Source organism: Dipodomys merriami, unplaced genomic scaffold (genome assembly GCF_024711535.1).
Source record: "Dipodomys merriami isolate MVZ:Mamm:240054 unplaced genomic scaffold, mDipMer1.0.p SCAF_97, whole genome shotgun sequence".
NCBI lineage: Eukaryota > Metazoa > Chordata > Mammalia > Rodentia > Heteromyidae > Dipodomys > Dipodomys merriami.
The window spans coordinates 1390964-1409673 of record NW_027206590.1 but is presented as its reverse complement, the minus strand read 5'-3'; the positions used below and the strand labels follow the sequence as shown (position 1 = coordinate 1409673).

At 44.4% G+C, this 18710-nt stretch overlaps 1 protein-coding gene across 3 annotated transcripts in view; it reads right to left on the bottom strand.

The window, feature by feature from the left end:
- Rfx4 (regulatory factor X4) overlaps positions 1-18710 on the bottom strand; it is a 143122-nt gene that overhangs the window by 35612 nt on the left and 88800 nt on the right. For all 3 annotated transcript variants that reach the window (XM_070014441.1, XM_070014443.1, XM_070014442.1), the window contains 5 exons: positions 15315-15478; positions 10672-10772; positions 8336-8394; positions 4198-4342; positions 615-709 (listed from right to left, as the gene is read on the bottom strand). In XM_070014441.1, the coding sequence (XP_069870542.1) occupies positions 615-709; positions 4198-4342; positions 8336-8394; positions 10672-10772; positions 15315-15478 (564 nt within the window). The remainder of the gene's footprint in view (positions 1-614; positions 710-4197; positions 4343-8335; positions 8395-10671; positions 10773-15314; positions 15479-18710) is intronic.

Sequence of the window (18710 nt, the reverse complement as noted above, 5' to 3'; positions counted from 1 at the left end):
AAAATAGTAGTTGACTTGATCTTCCATTTATTAATGTCCCTGAAAAATAATAGGAAAAAGCTGGTGCTGGTGGCTCATGCTTGTAATCCTAGCTACTCAGGAAGTGGAGATCCTAGGATTGAGGTGCAAAGCCAGCCTGGGCAGGCAAGTCTGTGAGGTACTTATTGCCAATTCACCACCAGAAAACTGAAAGTGGAGTTGTGGCTCAAAATGGTAGAACACTAACCTTGAGCAAAAGAGGTCAGGGACAGTGTCCAAGCCCTGAGTTGAAGCCCCATGACTGACTGACTGACTAAGTACCAGGCAGATTTATGGGTCTTTAAGACTGTAAGGAAATGGTTTTGACTTTTTTTATTTTTATTTTTATTTTGGCAACAAAGATACACTTTAAAAGGCTGAATGTACACAGTCTATAAAGGAAATGCTGACCCCGAAGAATCGGGGCCCACCTTGATCTCCCAGGGCTGGAACCAGGCTCACCCTTGGATCCCTGGGCTGCTAAAGAACACCAGCCAGTTCACTGTGGGGCACCTGCATCAGCTGGGGGGGGGCTCCCAAAGACCAGGGATGGGCTGCAGGACCCAAAGCTGCCCCTTCTATTCCCACTCACCTACCTTCACAACGCATCGGTCCACCATGGTGTCCAACCACTCAATGTAGGACTCAATGGGTGACTGTTCCTCCAAGAGGTGGTCAAACTCTTGATATACTGTCAAGAAAGCACAAGCCCACGCCTCACTACCATTGCAATTAAAGAGGGGTGCGTCTTAAAGGAACAGAGGAATCTAATTTTAATTAAAATAAAAACTTGAATAAATAAAACTCCAAAGACTTAGCTGGACATTCAAGGCTTTATAAATAAGTAAACACGCAAACTTGCTTTTCAGATTCATCCTCCATGCCTGCGAACATTTTGAGGTCTGCTCCCCGCTTCCTCATGTTACTTTCCGGCCCCCCATTACACCCTGATTTTTATAGTTCATGACCCAGCTGAGATGAAATTCTTCTAACCTTTCATCCCATGCCATCTGACTTAATTATTCCTCCTCTATACTTTCTAAGCTCTTTATTATCTCTACTCTTCCCTTACTGTATCTCTAATAACACCGGGTTATAGCTAGTTTTAAGTTTCTTTGTTAATTTCTTATCTGGTATCTTTATTATCTAGTGCATTATCTGTGATACAGCTTTTCTTCCCATAAGTCCTTGCCTGAATGAATGGGTAGAAGTACTTGCTCTCTGGCCGTCAGTGGGGAAAGTCTGCTCATTCAACTATTTCTGGGCCACAACCATATTAAGTACAGGTGAGCCAGCCACTCAATGCTTGGCATGTAGTCTGTGCTTAATAAGTGTTTGTTGAGTAGATGAAGCCCTTGCTGCTGCCACTTCCTAATTGTCTGCATCTTCAAATCAGAAAATTGGGTGTAGAATGCTTTGTATAGCAAAGCATCACAGGAAATAAGATACATGGCTGCAATCACCTCTAATTGGAAACATTTTTTCTTACATGTGTTTTGTGTATTTTTGTGTGTGATGCTACATACACCAAACCATAGATCTACAGTCCTACACACATACACTAAAAATACAAATAATAATACAAATAGTAAATACAAATATATCAGACAGTGGATCTAAATCCATGGTATATGTCTCTTCCTAAATGTCCCCTCTTTTCATTGGTCAGAGCAGGTTCCTTCCCATTTTAGAGGCCAGGCCGCCTTGCTCTGCTTTACTTTGTTCATGTCTGCTATAAGAGGTCCCAACGCTTAGATAGGGATGGGCTTCAAAAGTCCATTTAGTTGATCTTTCTTATTTTGTAGAGGAGCAGCTATATTTTAATGAGATTAACCAACCCACTAAAAGTCAGAAAGAAATGAGTCATAGGGGGAGGGACTAGAACCCAGGTCTCTGGATGTTTCTTTAGGATTCTTTCTCTCTTCATGATGCTGGCTGAGTCTGGCCTATAGTTCTTTAGTTAATGACAATAGTGTGGATAGTGGTGCAATATAAACACCAGCAGATAAGTGGCTGAATGCTTGCCAAGTGCCAGACACTCTTCTAAATACCCTGAGTTGAGCACACTCTAGCAGCACAAATGTCACAAGGGCACACCTGGGCCGTGGTCACTTTGTGACGGCCAGTATCTATAATAGTACCTGGTATGGAGCAGATGCTCAGCTGTTTATTGAAGGAAATGAAGTACTATTATTATTCCATAGCCTACCGATAAATAGATGGAACAACTTAAAGATGAGTAACTTTCCAAAGATTTCACAGTAGAGCACCGGAGCAAGATTCAAGCCATGGCTGGGCTCATGTGCTTACATCCCTTGCCCGGGGCTACTATACTATGCATAAGCACTGTTCATATGCACTGAATCCTTCTACATTCCTTCAAGAGAGAGAAACTAGGGTCACGGTGCACTAGAGCCAAGGCTCAGACCAAGGTACGTTGGGCACCCAAGCCCCATACACTTAGCAAGAATCCATGCACACTCACTCCAATAAGCATGCTCAAGTGCCAAAGTACATGTTTTAAACTTAAGGTATGTCAAGCATTCTAAGCTAGGGGTACATCATAGAAGGGATGGGATGAAAGGATAGGAAGGTGACTTCTTTTCTTTTCTTTCTTTTTTTCTTTTCTTTCTTTTTTTTTTTTTGTCAGTTGTGGGGCCTGAACTCTGGGCCTGGGCACTGTTCCTCAGCTTTTCAGCTCAGGGCTAGCACTCTACCACTTGAGCTATAGTACCACTTCTGGCTTTTTCTGCTTATGTGATGCTGAGGAATTGAACCCAGGGCCTCAGGAAGGTGACTTCTTATACTGTAGAGTTGGCAAATCTGTCAGCTGGTAGTAAGAAAGAATCAAAGAACTTCCAAGGACGCCATTTTGCTATGAATTGATGAGAACTTTAAGAGAGCATCCAGAAAGTTCTTTCACAGGAGAAAGAGGCAGTCATGACCTTCAAAGTGCTGCAGCCCATGTCCCTTGGTTGATTGCATTCTTCCCTTAGTCTGCAGCTCCCTTTCCTTCTCTAAGAGAGGTACTGAGGGAAAGAAGGGACTGAGTCGGAAACTGCTGGGCAGAGCTAAGGACTTGGATGCCTCTAGGTAGCTTTCTATTCCCCTCTTGTTCCTGGATGCCTGATCCATGCCTGGCCCATTGGAAGGTCCTGATGACAGGTGGATCAGAGGTAGCCCCATGCGGCTAGGGTGCTGGGGCCATGTTTTCTCTTGGCCTTCCTAACTGGAAATGGGTAATGCAGAACAGAACAGGAAGCATGATGGAAAGCACTTGGAAAGATCCTGAAGCTCTGAAACTCATCTACATTTCATACCTTTTTGGTCTCTTCTGCTCTGCCAACAGAAGCAACCCTAGCGACTGGTGGTGAGGCTGAGACTAGGCTTAGGTTCAAGGCCCACCTCGACTACTTTGTAGCCATTTTGAACCTGGGTAAAAGCTCTTGTAGGGATGAAGTTTCTCAGGAGGTGACAGGAGAAGGGCGGCTCATGGCCTTCGTGTGCAGAGTAAAAGAGATTATGCTTTTGGTGCGTTTATCGGAGCTGGCAGAGTAGACAGGTGACAGATCGCCATGTCTCAAAGATTTTTTTATTCTCTAACATTCCTCACAGAGAAAAAAGGTGGGTTGTGTGTTGCTGCGGATGAAAGAGGAATAATCCTGAGTTGAGTTAGGTTACCCAAGAAAGAAGCTCTGCCCCATGGAGGGAGGGTCAAACATTTCAGATGCTCCATTTGCCTTTGGAGAGACCTTAAAGGGAAAAGCTTCTTGAACAGGAACCTCCCAGGGAAAGCATTTGTTCCTTAGCACCTCAACCTTAGATGGGGGTTCTAGTTCTAGGCACACTTCCATGAAGTTTTCCTTCTCATTCTTTGGGTACCACTGTGGAAGAGATGTCTGCAGGCAGGCTCACGTCTAGGGTCCTTTGCATGATGTTGCAAGCCCCCCAAATGTGCCAGGCGTGTTCATAATGTGTCCCGCTTGGTCAATTAACCAACTCTCTCCCCCCCACACACACCTGGATCTGCCCACTTATCAGGAATAACAAAGAAAGGCAGGATCCGGGGAGAGAGAAATAGAGTGGAAATACCACTTACATATGTACCAAGGTATGTTTTTGTTTCCTTTCTTTTAAAAACAAAGAATGGAAGGAGCTTGGTCCCTGGTGGGAACTTACACTGGATGATGAGCTTCCGGTGTTCATCTCGAGAGTCCTCCATGGTGTAGAGGGTTTGCTTGGTGATGCTGCTCAGGTCCACATTCCGCCAGTCCTCCAGCATTTGGAACGTGATATCTGCACTGTGGATCACGGTGCGAGATGCCTGTCACCCGGACAATCCCCTCGTTAGTACATGGGATGTTAGGTCAAGACCCCTCCCCCCTTGGTTTCCTCCTGGGCCTTTTTAATGGCTTTGCTGGGAAAGTCAGGAAAAGTCAATCTCAGGAAAGTAAAGGATGATGTTGGAACTCAAGACAAGCCAGGCACCGTGGATCCCTCCTCACAGTCCTTGATTGATGACTACCAGAGTGGCCTCAGCCAGACCAATGCTGTTTGTTCTCAGCCTATCCTGCCAGACAGTGGACAATGAGATGAAGCCCAAAGATCTGTCAGCTTTCTGGGTGAGCTTGTGGGATGGGACTGTAGATTTAGCATTTATCTTTCAGATAAATGCATTCTCAAGCTTGTGGTGCTGATTGTGGGGTTTGGACTCAGGGCATTGTACTCTCAATTTGACTTTTTTTTTTTTTTTGGCTATAGGCTAGTGCTTTACAACTCGAGCCAAATCTCACTTTCATCTTTTTGCTGGTTAATTGAAGATAAGACTCTCTTAGATTTGTCTGCTTGGGCTGATCCTTAGATCTCAGCCTCCTGAGTAGCTAGGATTATAGGTGTGAGCCTCTAGTGGCCTGACCATGTCAAACATTTTAGTTTTCTGTTGTTGCTTTTATGTAACTTCAGAGACTGAAACAAGTATGAATAATTGAGATGAAGAAAAAATACCTATACCGCAAGACCCAGTAGTGTGTGTGTATGTGTGTGTGTGTGTGTGTGAGAGAGAGAGAGACAGGGACAGAGACAGAGACAGAGACATTATTATCTTTTAAAGCTGTGACTTTTCACAGCAAACCCTGATTAGTAGACTTAAATTTAAAAGTAGAATAATACTTGGAACAACACCGCCAAGTTGGAACAATACCAATGAAAACAAATAAAAACACATCCACGATTGTTCCCTTGACTTGGCATGTTTTCAAAATGTGTTAACCGAAAATTAAAAAGGTTTAAAATATATGAGGATACTGTAAGTCTCCTAATGCTCCTGAACTTCCAGACAAAGGTAAATACTGACAACCTCCTGCTACGCCCAGACTGTCCAAGCACAAGGGAAATCCTACTTAAATAATTGCAGAAGTCTTTGAAGGTCAGAGGCCTAGAATATATGAATACAGGAGTTGTACCAGTCTCTAATGATAATGAAAGCAACAGAATGCACAGGTTAAGTGTTCTGGGTTCAAGCACACCTGGCTTTGCTGTCTAGCTGATGGATCTGGTGTGTGTGTGTGTGTGTGTGTGTGTGTGTGTGTGTGTGTGTGTGTGCGTGCACATGCACGTGCATGTGTCTGAGCAAGTGCTTATGCTTTTGGCATAGGAGTGGGTGTGTTTTGCCTACATGTACATTATAGGGGTGAAGTCCTTCCTAAACTATCTGAGCCTCAGGGCGGGGCACTCAAATGAGGTCTGTGTTCCTCGTTGTGACTCCTTCTTCCTCTTCCACAATGGAGGATGGAGAAGAGAACCACAGGGCCAGGCTGGCAGGCACAACCAGTATATGGTTGTGTTTATTATGCTAATGGTCACTTTCTTCCCTGATTCCCACTACTCTGCCAGGCTTGGCCCATTCCCTGCAGCTGGCAGGAATCTGGAAGGGTTTCTTTGGGTCCACATACCATCCCTGGGCACTTTGTATCATAGGCAGGGCAGGAACTGGGAGGTGTGGGGAGGTATCCTTTAATGCTTTGGGGATCCTGACTTTCAGCCTTCCTTGAGGCTCCTCTATCCAGAACCCCCCTCCCTCCCACTTTGACCTTGAATAACTAGTATCAACCAAGAACCAAATAGCACCCTACCAAAGATCTTGCAATCCTGCCTACACAAGCCCCACAGTGATTGAGGTGGGCCAACCATAAGAGAGAGAGAAAGAGAGAGTGGGGGGAGGTGAGGGAGAGAGCAAGTGCCAGAGGGTGGCGCCCACTGAGCGAAACCCAGCTGGGCAGCTGACTACCTGCCTGGGCACACGTTGCTTTGGGACTGCCTGCCAGTTTGAGTGTTTGGCTGTCATCCTAGTTGCAACTGCTAGTGACCAAAACAAATTTTTGAACAGATGCATATCAGAAAAGAATTGTACATGTCTGAGGGCCAGACTTGGCCCATGGCCACTAGTTAGCTACTGCTGCTTTAAGGTCGTTAGTAGCCAAAGTGTAATGTTAGTAGGTTGCCATAATGGACTTAGGTGCCCTCTGTGAAGATCCAGAAACACAATTAAAATCCATCCTATTACCACTACAAAGAGGGCGTAAGGGTGGAAGCCTCCACTTCTACTTTAGACACTCCAGGCTTGTATTTTTGTGCTAAAAATAATTCTGATCTGGAAAAACCTCAACAAAATTTGGTAAATATTTATTATACTATTATGTATTTATACTGTTTATATTTATTATATTTTAATTATAATTTATTATAAACATTTTTATATACATATCATTTTTGCTGGTTCTGGAGCTTGAACCCATGGCCTTAGCTCTGTCCCTGAGCCTCTCTGTGCTCAAGGCTAGCACCCTACCACTTGAGCCACAGTGCCACTTTGGTTTTTCTGAGGAGTTTATTGGCGATAAGAGTCTCATGGACTTTTCTGCCTGGGCTGACTTTGAACCATGATCCTCAGATCTCAGCCTCCTGAGTAGTTAGAATTATAGGCGTGAGCCACTGGTGCCTGGCTTAACATATGTTTTATGTATTATATTGGGTGGCTTTTAACTCTTTCAGATGACACAACAAGCAAATCACCCTGTTAACTGTTTATCTCTTTTGACTCAATGGCTCACAGCCTGGACAATTTTACAACTCAGGCAACATTGGCATTCTTACTCGTCATAACCGGAGTTGGGTGGATGGAGCTACTCATATCTAGTGGGTAGAGGCCAAGGATGCTGCACAAACAGCTATCCCACATAGAACTGTGTACCCTCAAAAATGTCAATAGTGGCTGAAAACTGAAGTTTATTTCAGAGCAGCACAAAACTGTGAGCTTAGAACATATCTGAAAGGTTTATAGGCAACTGATGTTAGAAACTCTGTGGACCTTACTTCTAATCCTAGCCACTTGGGAGGTTGGGAATGGGAGGATCTAGGTTTGAGGCCAGATTGGGCAGAAAAGCTCAGAAGAGATGGTGGTAAACACCTGTCATCTCAAGTTACTTAGGAGGCTGAAAACTGGAGGACTGAAGTTCTAGGTCAACCCAGGTAGAAAAGTCCATGGAACCTCTTCATGGAGGAAAGCTAGACAAGGTGGATAAATGCCTGAATTCTCAGCAACTATAGGAAGCTTAAAGTAGGAGGATCGTGGCTCAGGTGTGCCTGGTAGGGAACAAGACCCTATTCTAAAAACAACCTATGAAAAACAGGACTGGAGGTTTGTCTCAATGGTGTTGTGCCAGCAAGTGTAAGGTCCTGAGCTCAAACCCTGTCACCACTACATTTTTTTAAATTAAAAAATGGTTTAGGGACAGCTAATATTAGATATGATTGTGTAGCCAGGCCCAGTGACTTATGTTTTTAACTTTAGCTACTCAGGAGGCCGAAAACCAGGAGGAATTCTAGGTTTGAGACCAACCCAGGCAAAAAACAAAACAACAAAAAAAAAAACTCTTCCAAACTCTCATCTCAACCAATAAAGGCTGGGTGTGGTGGTACATGCCTGTCACCCCCAGCTACATAGGCAGTACAAATAGCAGGATCACAATTCAGGCCAACTTGGGGATAAACAGGAGACTCTAAAGCAAAGAGGTCTGGGGGTATGGCTCAGGTGGGAGAGCACCTAGCTAGTAAGTATTAAACATGGAGTTCAAACCCTAGTACTGATAAAAGACTGTGTATATGTGCTGAAACTATTCACCTTCGATGTCTTTATTGTATAAATTCAAGTTAATAGAGATGGTGCTTGGGAAAGCACCAGATAGGTGCTACAGGAAGGCTTTAAGGCCCCATTATGTCACAGCATGTTGGTGGTAGTTGATGCATGATACAAGAAAGCTACCTGGCAGAGATGATTTAGTGAGGTTTGCCGTCTCAGAATTTGGGAAAACCTTCTGGACACTGCAAAAGAAGCAAAAAGTAGTTTGAAATATTTGTGTGTGTTATGATCTTACCTTGGATTTTCCAGAGGTAGTTTTCAAACAGTAGCTTCCCTACTTTGCCTGACTGTGTTTCTCCTTGCCCGCCCCCATTGTAAGCTCCCCCTCCCCGCCCTCCCCCCCCCCCCCCCCCCGCTCCTGCCTCCCCCCCCCCACCTCCCACAGGCAAAACTTTGCATTTTATTCTTTGCTCTCCTATTTGGGTGTTAGGGGACTGATTTCAAAGTCACACACTCTCCACACCGGCAGGTGTGAGAAATGGTGGCGTTAATCAACTGTGAGTAAAAGCGATTATTTACTTGTCTTTCATTTCACTAATTGCAAGCTCAATCTCTTCTCCCCATCAATAATTACAGGAATCAGATGAAAGCTTTGAAGAAGCCCCTTTAAAAAAAGTAGTATGTTTAATAGGACCCTTGATGTGTCTCAGTGGAAAGCAGGCTGCACTCAGATGTGGCTTTGCATTCATCATCTCATCATCTGGCGTTTCTACCAAATGCTCTTCCTGGCCTGTTTGTGGGTTTTGATGATTGCAACCTTTAAGAAAGGGGCTTATTTCCTGGGTGAATATGTTGGTCATTTGAAGTGACCTTGTATCTGTGGATTTTGGAGCAGATAAGAAAGGTGAGGGCGGGCTGGGAAGGTGGCTCAGTGGTAGAGCGCTTACCTTGCATGCTTGAGGCCCTGGGTTCGATTCCTCAGCACTCCATAAGCAAAAAGAAAAAAGCCGGAAGTGGCGCTGTGGCTCAAGTGGTGGAGCGCTAGCCTTGAGCTGAAGAACTGAGGGACAGCACCCAGGCCCAGAGTATAGGCCCCACGACCGGACCGCCCCTCCCAAAAAAAAATTAAAAAAGGAAAAAGAAAAAAAAAAAAAAAGAAAGGCGAGGGCTCAAGGTATTCATTCTTCCTAAGTCCTCTCTCTGTCTCTCTCTGTCTCTCTGTCTCTGTCTCTCTCTCTCTGGCAAGGCCCCAAATTTGTAGGATCCCTGGGAAGAGCCACTTCCCAGGGGACACACAGGAGGAAGGGCCTGGAACCGCCTCACTGCCGACTTTGAACTGGTTTGTTTGCTTGGTGTAATTAAAATGGGCATGGAGCATTCTTCTCATTCGTTTTTGAACTGCTCACAAAAAAATACTCTGAAATTTCCCTAGGATTATTCTAATCTGCACTCAGGGCTGGCCTGGTTTGAAAAATAGGGTGTGGGGTAGAGGAATGAGGATGGGGAGGACAGGAGGAGGCAGGGAAGGGGGGTGGAACAGATGAACTTCTTATTTTCCAGGCTGATCAATCGTTAATCCATCTCCTTAATTACTTTTTCTCTAACTTTGTGATGTGGAATTTAGTGTGGGAGAAAAGAAAAGAACTGAGAGCCGTGAAATAAAGCGGGCTTTATCAGTAGGTGATGGGCACTGCGGGGTGGCCTCAAAGCCAGTCTGAAAGTGTTCCCTGGCCTGCAGAGAGAGGGTAATTTGATCGCCCTTATTTTCCTCTTGCCACTTATTTTGGGCAAGAATAGCAAGCTGTATTCAAATAGAGCTTAAGAAACATATATATATATATATATATATATATATATATATACATATATATGTATATATATACATATATTGATTTTGATGTTGCTTTAAAAATCATTTCCTTTTTGCTTAATAGCAACAAATGAGTTGGACACAAGCTTCACAGGTGCAGACATATGGATTCAGAACATCACTGAGAAGGGGGGCAGTCAGCACAGAGAAAACCCCCATTCCTCAGCCCTCCCTCACCCTCCTCAGGAGAAATATTAATTTGGCTTGCTAATTAGACAAGAGACGATGTGAATCCTTTAAGCTGTTCTCCGTAAACAGCCTCCACCATTTGGTGCTTGGAGGGGCTTGGAGGAAATCTCAGAGATTTGAGGTCACTTAGACATGAGTTTGGTTACCAGCTTGGGGAGACTGTGTGACTTGGGGGAGCATGGGAGTTGAATGAAGCAGAAAATTTGACATGGGAAATAAATCTTGTCTCTGCTACCTACCTCACTCTCCAAGTCTGAATTCCTCTTCAAGTTTGCCACCCATAATAAACATTCCATAAGGATTCAATAAGTTTCTGCCTGTCAAGTACTAAGCATAGTACTTGGGTCATTGTAAGCCAACAGAACATTTTAGCGGCTATCATCTTATTAATAACCTATGTAAAATACTTGGCAGTCAATGCTGCGCTCTCATTCATTCTGCTCCCAGATGTAGTACTTACATTCAAATTTGATGTTTCGTAAGTTTTCGGGGAGGTCGTGGAGGGCGACTTTCAGCCACTCATCCAGCTGTTTGGCAAACTTTCGAATCACCTGAGTTAAGCTGAAAAGGGACACGGTGCATTTTAGGTACCTTCTCTGGGTGCCCTGTCCTCCCCAAAGGCTTCTTTAGAGGGTTTTACTTCCCTCATTGTGATTTAGCTGCTACCAGACTGGGCCACATAGCAGATCTGCTCAAACACATCCGGCAGCCAGGCCTTGTTGAGAAATGGTAGCCTATGGTACATAGTTGTGTAGGAAAAAGCCACTGTCGGATAAACTGTGCTCTTTTATGGTTTTAAAAAAATATGTTTCATATATATATATATACATATATGTATATGCACACACACACACACACACACACACATATATATATATATATAATTTTATTGTGTTTATTAAGGGATTGCCATTTCATAGGTCATGTTGAGTGCATTTCTTTTTCTTTTCTTTTTTTTTTCTTACAATGTCACCTCTTTCCTCACTTTCTCCCAGTTTCCCTCTTCTGTCCCTGCCTACAAGTTACCGAGGTCATTTTCCTTTGTGTTTTTGGAGAGCCTGTGGGGAGCGTGAAGGTGGGAGTTAGGAAGCAATGGTAGGCATTTAAATTGGCAGACCACTGGCAAACCCTCGAAACCATAGTAGATTTGGAGAGTGAAGAGCCGTTTTGAGACAGGAAGTAGAGAGGGCTAGAGGTGAGAAGCACTGATTAGGTTGGACTGTGAGAGATGGGGGATTCAGATTTAAAAGACATTGAGCACCATTTTCTAGCTCTTGTTATGAAAATCAACCTTCTCCTAGCCTGAGGCCCAGTGTGCCCCATGGAACGCTCTGTGGTCATACCAGACACCAGGCCCTCTCTCCATGTTGACTGTCCACACCCCCCTTGCTTTCCTTGGCTTCCTTTGGCATCTGTTGCCCTCAGTCTTCTGTTCTTGCATCCACAGAGCTTGCCACCCTTTATCTGCCCATTTTGTCTTCCAGTTCCTCGGGTCTAGTCCTGGGCCGCCTTCTCACAAAGCTTGTTCCTCCAGTAGTCAGAAATTTCTCCATACTCAGCTTCAGTAACCATCTGCACTCACCTTAATACCGCGGGCCCGTTGTGTATATGACACCTCTCCCAAGGGTAGGTCAGACGCCCCATGCCCAAAGTGAGCCCTCGCTTTCCCCTCCAACCTGCTTCTTTTCTTGTGTGCCCTATATCAGAACTAAACTCTACCAGGCATGAAGGCTTGCTTTTAAACTTGTTTATCATCAAGTTTCAAATATACACCCAGATAAGATAATAAAACAAAGTTCTAAACACTCAAGACCCACTTTCAACAACTAGCACTATTTTTCCAGTTTACTTGCTTACTTAGTTAAATTAATTAATTAAATGTACTACATGCCACATTTTTCTTTTCTTGAATGTCCTCAGCAAACTCACAGTGTTATTCACTCACAGGAGCTTTGTGTGCACTCCTAAGGATGTATATGTATACATGCACCCACGTGTGCATGCATTTAAAATCCTCATGTCATTTGTATACCTAACAGAATGAATGGTTAATTCTGTAACATCATCTAAAATTCAGTCTGTGTTCAAATTCCTCTATTCCTGTCAATGGTATAGTCAAAATCCAAACAAGGTCCACATATTGTATAAGAGAAAGAACATTGTCTTGTTCAGTTGCTTAATCTTCTCTTACTCCAAGAGTAGCATCTTGTTACTGGTTCCTGGAGTGCTCTGTATTCTGATTGGCTCACCTCTTCCTTGTAGTGCGCTTACTTCCTGTTAGGGCCAAGCTCAGGTTGACTGCCACTCCCTTCTTCACCTTCCCTCCTCTCTTCCCTGGAGGCTCACCTGCACCCTGACCATCCTGCCTCCTCCCTGCTCGCTTCCTAGGCTGAGACTCCTTTTCCTCTCTTTTTGGGAAGGTGACTCCAGCTTCAGACTTTCTCCTGCATCTTCACCGAGCACTCCAGATCCCCAGGTGACCTCCACTGTGATGCTGTTACAACAGCTCCAATGTGATAATAGCATTACTTGCTAATAAGTGCCAGTCACTAAACATTTCACACCTAACTTCTTTCATTTTCCACCTCATAGTGTGAAGTAGGTGCCATCCTAAGTCCCAACTAAGAAGTGACAAGCACCAACTGTAGTGATAACACAGGGAAGGTGAAAGAGGAGGCTGGCGCAAAAAAAGTAAGGTTGGGGCAGGGAGTCCACAGCTTCCAACCTAAACACAAGGACCTCAGAACAATTTGGTGATACACTGAAGGTAAGGCATAGCAACAACAAAGCCCAAGCCTAATGACTTCTTGAGCAACTCTCATCCAAATCTAGGCAGACAGACATACCCATTTTGGGCATTACTGCTGTTTGCTTCAGTGTCTGTTGTTTTAAACGTTTCTGTAGTCAGTCAAACTCATAAGGTATTCAAAATCAAGGCAGAAAAATCAACCCCCAAGAGACAAAGCCATCAGCATTACCAGACTATCAAGGAATAAATCAGTGAACTAGAAGATAGTTCAACAATTACTCAGTCTAAACTCATTGAGAAAAACTAGTAAGAAAAACAAAAACAAAAACAGAGCCTCCAAGTTATGGGACAATATCAAATGTTCTAACATCCTTGTTATTGTAATACCAGGAGAAGAGAAGAAATAAGGAACATGTCTGGGAAATTTCCTAATATAGTAAGATATATTAAATCAAAGTTCCAAGAAGCTCACAAAACTCTAATCAGAATGAAAAATAAAACCAAACTCATAGATATATCATTGTCAAACACCTAGAAACTAACCAAGGAGAGAGAAATTTTTTTTAGGGCAACCAAGAACCAAAAGCACATGTCACACATAGAGAAAAGATGTTTGAACAAACGTGCCCGCCAAAAGTAGTGGAGTGAAGTCTTTAAAATGTTGAAAACCAAATAAAACACACACTCACAAAACTTGTGAATTCACAGTATTAAGCCAAGGGAAAGTATCTTTCAAAAATGAAAGAGAAACAAAATACATTTCAGAGAAAAAAATAAAAATTCATTACCACCAGACTTTCAACACAGGAAATACCAATGAAAATTCTGCAGGGAGAGGATGAGGGTATCATAAGATAATAATACTTTACTTAAAGAAATGCAAATCATGTCTGAATCCCAAACTAAACAGGAGGCAGAGGGTTTGGAGGATTGAGCTTTGAGGCCAGCTTGGACAAAAAGTTAACAAGATCCCATTTTCCATCAATTCACTAGGTGTGATGGAGTGCACCCCTAACCCAGCTATGTCAGAGACATGCACAAGAGGATTGCAGTCCCAGACCAGCCCTAGACAAAAATGCAAGGCCCCATCTAAAATAAAATGCTTGCTTAGCAAGTGTTCGAAATCCCAGTACTGCCAAAAAAAAAAAAAAGAGAGAGAGAGAGAAATGAAGATTAGGAATCATTGGAAAGAACATAGATATAAAGATCAGATTCCATAGCTTATATCACTCTAAAATGTAATTATCAAACAATTATCAGAGGCATACATTGTTATAATATTTTGCAAGTTGACAGCATATCTAGGTACAACATGGCAACAATAGTACAAAAGAAAGGTTGACAGATTGAGTATACTGTTGTAAGGTTTTGATGCTGTATGTGAAGGAGTATAATGTTATTTGGAAGTATATTTAACCAGCTAAGGGTATATAAAGCCAAAGTAACCATTAGTTAAAAAAAAAACAACATGTATAAGTAACATGATAATCAAGGTAATAAATGTATGGATAAAACATAATTAACCCAAACCAGACACAAGAAAGAGGAAAGACCCAATGGAGCTAAGAGAACACCAATGAAGCTAATAGAATACAACTAGCAAGATGGAAGATTTAACTCAACCATGTAATTACAGTAATTGTAGAGGGTTAGACAACGCAACTAAAAAGGAAAACTGTCAGATCATATAAAAAAAAAAGCTGGGCGCTGGTGGCTCACACCTCTAATACTAGCTTCTCAGGAGGCTGAGATCTGAGGATTGAGGTTTGAAGTCAGCCTGGGCAATTAATTACCAAAAAAAAAAAAAAAAAAAAAAAAGCCAGAAGTGGAGCTGTGGCTCCAGTGGTAGAGCACCAGTATGCAATCTCACAGGATGGGGTCAGAGGCCAATCTCCTGACTCTTCCCACCCTCCCTCTCAGGGGAGGGTCCCAGTGAGTCAGTCCATCTTATGGCAGGGTGGGGATGAAGCTGTCCTTTGTAAGACACAGTGTTAAACCGATTTGTTTTAGAGCAAGGCACAGAACAGTATCTACAGTCAACAGTACACACCAAAGTGTAACCATTGCAGTGAGAAAAGAGAAACAGTGTGTTCCATACATGGATTGCATGTGCATAGCAGGTAAGGCTGACCCCAAGTAGGATTGGATCTGCTGCTCTGGGAGTCACAAAGTGGTCTGGGGAACGGGAAAAGGACAGGCAGAGTTTTCCCTGTGTACCCTGTTCTACCTCTTGAATTTGGACCCGGTAGTTCAATGCCCAGTATTAAAGATCTTTGCAAGGCACAGTGCACGATTATAACGAGAAGAAGAAGTGCATCCCTCAGGGCTTGGGAGCTGAAAACGAGCGTGCCCACCTGTCAGGTAACGCCTGCAGCACGGTGGGCATGAGCACCCCGGAGATGGCCTTATAGAGGATGGAGTCGCACACGCCGACGATGTTCACCACCGTGGAGGAGCCCAATACGGGCAGCATGTGGGGTGGCATTCCTTGCCAAAAGTGCAGAAGGAAACTTTGAACCTGTGGGGACCCACAGAGAGAAACGTGAGTTTAGGGAGGTCCTCCCAACGAGAACCACGGGACCTCACCTATGCAGTCTAGTCTGCAGTGCTGCTAACTCCCCATCCGCAGCAGACCCCTCCCCTCCCCCAGCCTGGAGGGCTGGAGGGAGCGCTTTCTGCCCCAAGTCATCCCCTGCGCATGCGTGGGCCAGGCGCACTGCTGGAGAGGCTCCTGGCCTGGCTGGCTGTGGCCTCCTTTGCTTAGAAGCTGAGCAGCTCATTTCACGCATAGGCTCCTTCAAAGCTTGCTGCAGGGGGAGAAGCAGTTCAGGAGGGAGGGTGGGAGTAGTGTGTGTGTGTGTGTGTGTGTGTGTGTGTGTGTGTGTGTGTGTGTGTGTGTGTGTGTGTGTGTGTGTGTGTGTGTGTGTGTGTGTGTGTGTGTGTGTGTGTGTGTGTGTGTGTGTGTGTGCTGGTCCTGGGGCTTGAACTCATGGCCTGGACACTGGCCCTGAACTTTTTGGCTCAAGGCTAATGCTCTATCAATGAGACACAGCTCCACTTCTGGCTTTTTTTTTTTTTTTTTGTGGTTAACTGGGGATAACTGGAGTCTCAAAGACTTTCCTATCCAGGCTGGAAATCCTCAGATCGCAGCCTCCTGAGTTGCTAGGATTACAGGTATGAGCCACTGACTGGGGAACTGTTTTATAAAGATCTGAACACCAGCACTCACTGCTCTTTGGGCCCACGGGTGCTTCAGGAGCTTCTGGGTGTTCTGGGAGGTAAGGAAAAGAGATGGAGTTGCAGGTGTGGCCAAAGGAAGGAGCCAGATGTGAAAGGCTTGATTCAAAATTTTGTCCCCTCAAATTAGGTAGAAATGCACCAGCCCTTTTGTATTTCAAACTTTCCATTGTCCTGAAGATCCTTGGTCCTGTTGTGGAATGCAGATACAGAAGCAGGCAGCTCCATCGGTGTGTGAAATGTGTGAGGCTGACTTCTTATTCACAGACAAGTGCAGAGTGGTCCACTGAGCATGTGCAATGGAATCATGGTTATCCATATGATCATGATAGAGATCTCATTGCTGAGCACTGAATGGCTAAAGCAGAGAATCTCTTGGTGCCTCCTGAGCCTACATCATTGTGTGTGTGTGTGTGTGTGTGTGTGTGTGTGTGTGTAGAGGGCAGAAGAGGAGACAGAAGGGTGAAGGGTGTGATAAGGTGAGTGAAGTGAGAGGAAATAGAAGATAGTGAGCTAGTGTATATACTAAACATCTCCAAATACATACACTTCTGCTAACATGGAGTAGCAGCGCGTCCTGAGGCTGGGGCTATGTAGTCTTCCTTCTCCCCAAGATAGGCCCACTTGGGCCCCATAAGTATCATTTCCCAAATCCCAGGTCCCCCAAATCATTCCTCAACCAATGTGGGATAATTTATCATCTCCAGTCTGGTACTTTGCTGGTCTCAATAACTCCATGAAATTTCTTTCCTGGGGTCCTCTCTAAGCCATATTCTCTAATGTGGGAACGCCTAACAGGGCCTCCACTCACAGAGATAGTAAGTGAATTGTCTGAAGTCAGACAGCAAAGCATGGAAATGATAAGAGTCTACATTTACCTTGATCCTTCCACCAGTCAGCCTCGTGGCCAGTTTGTTTGTCCCTTGGTAAATGGAATCCTACCTCATTCCTGAGGCCCATGGCCCTTCCTGGCTACTATCACTCTCCAGCTTTCTGTCCCTGCCATGATGGCCTGCAGCAGCCTTCAGACCCCTCCTAGGAGTAGGATCTTGTTATTTTTGTCCAAGGAGATGGAACCCTGCCCATCCCCAGCAGGGCCACCTGGAATCAGTCTCCCATGAATAGAAGCCCTTGATGCCAGCCCGCCTGCACTTCCCCGTGAAAGCACGGGACATGGCTCTGTGGCACAGGGATGGAGAGAGAAGCAATACCCTGAGACTTTCTAGGAAGAGATGGTGATTGCCAAAATACTGATCGAAGTGTGAATGAAAGACAGCTCTATAGGTTGTGAGACCTAATGTGCCTAGTTTATTCCATGATAAATGAAAATATTTGCCAACTTTTCAGTCAGGAAAATCAAAGCAAAGAAAAATCTAGACAGAGTCTGGTCCCACAATCAGTTGGGGATGTAATATTTCTTTTTTTTTGGGGGGGGGTCCGGTTGTGGGGCCTGAACTCTGGGCCTGGGCGCTATCCCTCAGCTCTTCAGCTCAAGGCTAGTGCTCTACCACTTGAGCCACAGTGCCACTTCTGGCTTTTTTTTGTTTTTTGCTTATGTGGTGCTGAGGAATTGAACCCAGGGCCTCAAGCATGCAAGGCAAGTGCTCTACCACTGAGCCACCTTCCCAGCCCGGATGTAATATTTCTAAGCCTCAGTTTCCTCATCTGTAAAATGAGGGTAAAAATAGTATTTATGCACAGGTTTTGGTGGAGATGGTTTAAATGTACTTAAAACAAAACATGGTATATTATAATGCTTAATAGAATTTAGCCGCTTTTACATGATCATCATCACCACTACCACCACCACCACCACCATCATCATCATCACTGTATCATGAAGGTGCTGTCACATCTACAGCCAAGAAATCAGTATACTTCTGTTTCTCAGGACTCCCCATGGGAGTCATGCTCCATCATTGACAGATCTGGTGGCTGCCTATTGGCCTGGCCTGGGCCTGGAGATGGCCACCACTCTTGGACAAGGTGCTTGCCTCCCAGAGGAACCTCCCCTGTCTGCAGATCCCGGCTTGTCCCTGGGATTAGCCTCAGAGTTGTTGCTGGGCCATCCTGCTTATTCTTCCCGCTCTGAGTGAACAGCTCTGCACACTTGATTCTTAAGCGGTGGAAGAATCCAATTTTGTCTGCCTTTCTTGGCTCTGCTGGCATGCAGCCCTACCCTTGTCTTTTTATATAAGCAGTCAGTTTCTAGCAAAAAGTCTGGAAAAGATCAGCTGCTGTGTAGGATAAAACAAATCTGTGGGAGATACGTGTCTTTGGCAGTCATCTGTCTGTTGTAAGCCTTTTGAGCTGCAAAGAGAGACTTGAGCAGTCCCGTTTCATCATAGATTTAATAGGAAAATATTGCCCAGTTCTGACCTCCCTTCCTTCTCCTTGCCATTTGGTATTCAATAGTTCCAGTGTCTCTGGGCAAAAAGGAAAAGGAAGGAAGGAGAATCATGCAGAGTTCAAAAGCTGGGATGTGGAGCTGAGTGCTGGTGGCTCACACCTGT